General features: G+C 41.4%; 1 protein-coding gene across 1 annotated transcript in view; it reads right to left on the minus strand.

The window, feature by feature from the left end:
• LOC107702559 (mitogen-activated protein kinase kinase kinase 1-like) overlaps nt 1-3,608 on the minus strand; it is a 37,787-nt gene that overhangs the window by 24,976 nt on the left and 9,203 nt on the right. The window contains exons 5-6 of the mRNA XM_016504916.1: nt 617-733; nt 381-529 (exon numbers count right to left, since the gene is read on the minus strand). Of these exons, the coding sequence (XP_016360402.1) occupies nt 381-529; nt 617-733 (266 nt within the window). The remainder of the gene's footprint in view (nt 1-380; nt 530-616; nt 734-3,608) is intronic.

The raw sequence follows: 3,608 nt of genomic DNA on the forward strand, positions 1-3,608 counted from the left end.
TTTTCAGCCACATCTGTGTCAGACAACTCCAGTCTGGTTAGAATGAAAATAAAAGATCTGTATAGGCTCTTAGAAAAAAGGTACAAAATCTAGTATATTTAAGTACTAATATGTACACTTCAGGTAATACTGTGTACCTTGAAGATACTTATGAGAAAAAAAAAAAAAAAAAAAAAAAAAAAAAAAAAGAGTAATTTAAAGCATTTTAACATAAGAATAAAAAAAGAAAAAAAAAAAATGAAGGGGTGTGAATACTTTCGCAAGGCACTGTATATGATGTCATAATAGCAACAAACTATGAATTCAGAGTGAATTATTTTGCTCAAGAATGCAAATCGCATAGTTCAACCAAATAAGAGGGTCTCTGGAGCTTTACAAACCTGCTTTCGTTGCTGGATGGGGAGGCGCTGGAGGTACATGTCGTGTGAGAGTTGGACATGCGAGAGACAAACTTCTGGATGGTGCTGCGTGAGGGAGCTTTGATGCGCGAGCTGCGGCGATTGTGGTACTTCTGAAACAAGCTCTCCACCTGAATGAGATCAGACCATCAGTGTGCGCTGAGCTTGAGCGATGGCACAGAGCTCGTCGTGTTTTGGCTACATTACAGTCTCCTCACCTCAAAGTTCTTGAGGGTCTTCCTCCACAGCAGAGGGTCTGACGGCTCCAGCTGGAAAACTCTGAGCATGACGAAGAGCACGTGGATGCAGAACGTCCCTCGGCCACAGCTACACGTCTGCTCAACATAATGGACACCATATTATGATGAAAAAATACAAATTATAGTAGTGACAATTATGTCAAAGAATACATACTGTAATATATTAGGTATGCAAACAGGAAACAGAGCATTTGAATTTACATTTTTCTTTACGAATACCATTTTTTCTTCACAAATACTGTTTGTTTTATAGAATTCAGGATGTTTATATTTAAAATCAGTTGATAACCTCATTTTTTTCTCTTCTGTATTTATGTATAAGAACACTAGAATAGATACAGGGTTTCTGTTGTTTTTATAAATTTAAAGGGGTCATATGATGTTGCTAAAAGGAACAGTTAAAAGGAAAGGAAAGGAAAAATTATTTTGTGTATTTGGTGTAATGCAATGTGTTTATGCGGTTTAAGGTTAAAAAAACACATTATTTTCCACATACTGTACATTATTGTTTATCCTCTATGGCCCGCCTTTCTGAAACGCGTCGATTTTTACAAAGCTCATCGGTCTGAAAAAGCGAGGTGTGCTGCGATTGGCCAGCTATCCAGTGCCTTATGATTGGCCGAATACCTCAAGCGTGTGACGGAAATGTTACGCCCCTTACCATATTTGGAAACACAAAGCGTCTCCACAATATGGCGGCGGTGGCAACAATACTACAGCGAGAATAAAAGTTAGCCTTCTTTCTTTGCGTAAACATTTGGACGGTGTTAGGCAAATCGTCCAACACAGTGACGTAGATTTGTGGGGCGTGTTTGAATGAGGCGTTTTAAGAAGGCGTGGACTAGAGGTGTGAATTGTCACTGGTTTCACGATTCGATTCGATTACGATTATCATGTTAACCTTTCGATTCAATTCGATATCATGATGCATCATGATTATATCAAATTTATTTTGTGCATTTTTATTAAATTATATGAGCAGGCTACTTTTTAAAATAATTACAAATTAATAATAAATCAAAAAAATTGTTAAGAATTTAACCAACTAAACATAGCTTCAAAACATACAAGCAACTATAAAGGAATAGGGGGAAAAAGACAATCACAGTGATCAGTAAAAGTACCTTCAGTATCTGAGAGTTGTAATTTGTAGTTGTAATAAAAAAAAGTTGTAACAGAACAGATACAATGAACCTTACAGAATGGCGCAACAGAAGGAAATCACCAGTCTTCAGGAGGCGCTAACAGCTGTTGGACACCGAGAGCAGCTTGAAAAAGCCACCAGACAGGACTTGGAAAGAGAACTGTTTTACACCAAAATCACTGTTAAAAACAGCGTATGTGGAACTTAATGAGAGGGACACTAGAGTTAAGGCCTTAGAAAGCCATCTGCATGCAGCCAGAGCTGAAGTCCAAACCCTGACTCAGCAATTCTGCAACATTAAAGAGGAGCTTGCCATGGTCCAGAAAGAACTGAAACAGTCCTACAGACTGCATGGACTCAAATAAAAGTTACCCTGCTGCACGTGACACTGCCAGCAGTGTAAACCCCCTCACCCCTGTACACAGATACAAGGGGGGGGGGGAGCAAAAGCCTTCTGCTTGACACTTCACAAGCCAGTTTCCTGGAAACCTTTGCAGCAGCAGAAGGAAAAGGATAAATTCAGACAAACTCTGAAATGACACATGGAGTGACACTCAAAGACCTCAACCGACTGGCCAGAAAAATCCCTGCATTCACACCAGAACTTGCAGGAGACCACGACGTCCACGCCTACCTGCGAGACATTGACTTTTACCTGCAGTCTCGGACCACCAAGATAGACTCTATCTGCTCTGGATCACCTCTAGCCCAGAGGTGCAACGCTTCCTGGCTCGACAGCCAGGACACATCCAATCAGACTACCAGCGGCTTAAACAAGCCATCATAAAGGAATTCTCAGACCCAGAGTCTGAACACGGACTGATCGCTGCCCTAGACACCAAACAGGGCCAGCATGGCCAGCATGATGCTTACTACCACGGATAGCCTACTGGCTAACAACATCGACAAACAACCATCTTACCCAGCTTACCCAGATTCAGGATGACAGGTGACACAGCCTTGACACCTGCTGCACAAGCTCGAGGACCTGCACCTTGCTACAGCCTACATCACCACAGCACACCACCTGACAGCATCCACCATGGCACCACAACCACTCCTGGAGGCAACAACAGCCAGAGAGCCATCACTGTCTCCCAGCCGTGAGTGGCAGGTGCGTGTCTGATTGTTCTGCACCTTTGACGTCGCTCGCTGTTGTCTATTCAACGGACAACAACATTCGAAAGGGGGGATTATTTGTAGCGTCTGGACCAATCAGACACACTATTTTTTTTGTTATATTTAACAAATACTCTGTAATTACTCAACAAACCAACTATGAGGGTCTATGGACCCTTCCCCCGAAATGCATCGAACACCTCAGAAAGGCAGAACAGGCCTCTGGTTCCATGGCAACCAATGCGGATATCACTGGATTTATTGCCCAAAGGAATGCGGGCAGAGAAACTCACAATTCATTTACCCTTAGGAAAGACACACAATGCCCATAAAAATGGACTATTCTCTAATTAATTCATAGGAAAACCTTTCTGTGAATGAACACACATATCCTTCAGGTCATTGTGTATATTATTGCTGTCTTGTATATTATCAGTTGTATTGTAGTCTATTTTATGCATGCTTATGATAGCACCACTCATTCATGTAACCTTACATATACCGTGTTTGGTCTCTATTAATTCGTATTCGGATGATCTAATTGAGAGTGTATATTGTATGTTTATACCTATGCAACATATTAGGGTTCTAAGAACCTTTAGTAATCTTTCGTCGACACCCAAGCGAATTACATATGCGAAATACCATGCTTAGAGACAAAGGGTCGTAAAACCCTCCAGCAGTTGC

The sequence above is a fragment of the Sinocyclocheilus anshuiensis genome, unplaced genomic scaffold (genome assembly GCF_001515605.1).
Source record: "Sinocyclocheilus anshuiensis isolate Anshui unplaced genomic scaffold, SAMN03320099.WGS_v1.1 scaffold210, whole genome shotgun sequence".
NCBI classification, from domain to species: Eukaryota; Metazoa; Chordata; class Actinopteri; order Cypriniformes; family Cyprinidae; genus Sinocyclocheilus; species Sinocyclocheilus anshuiensis.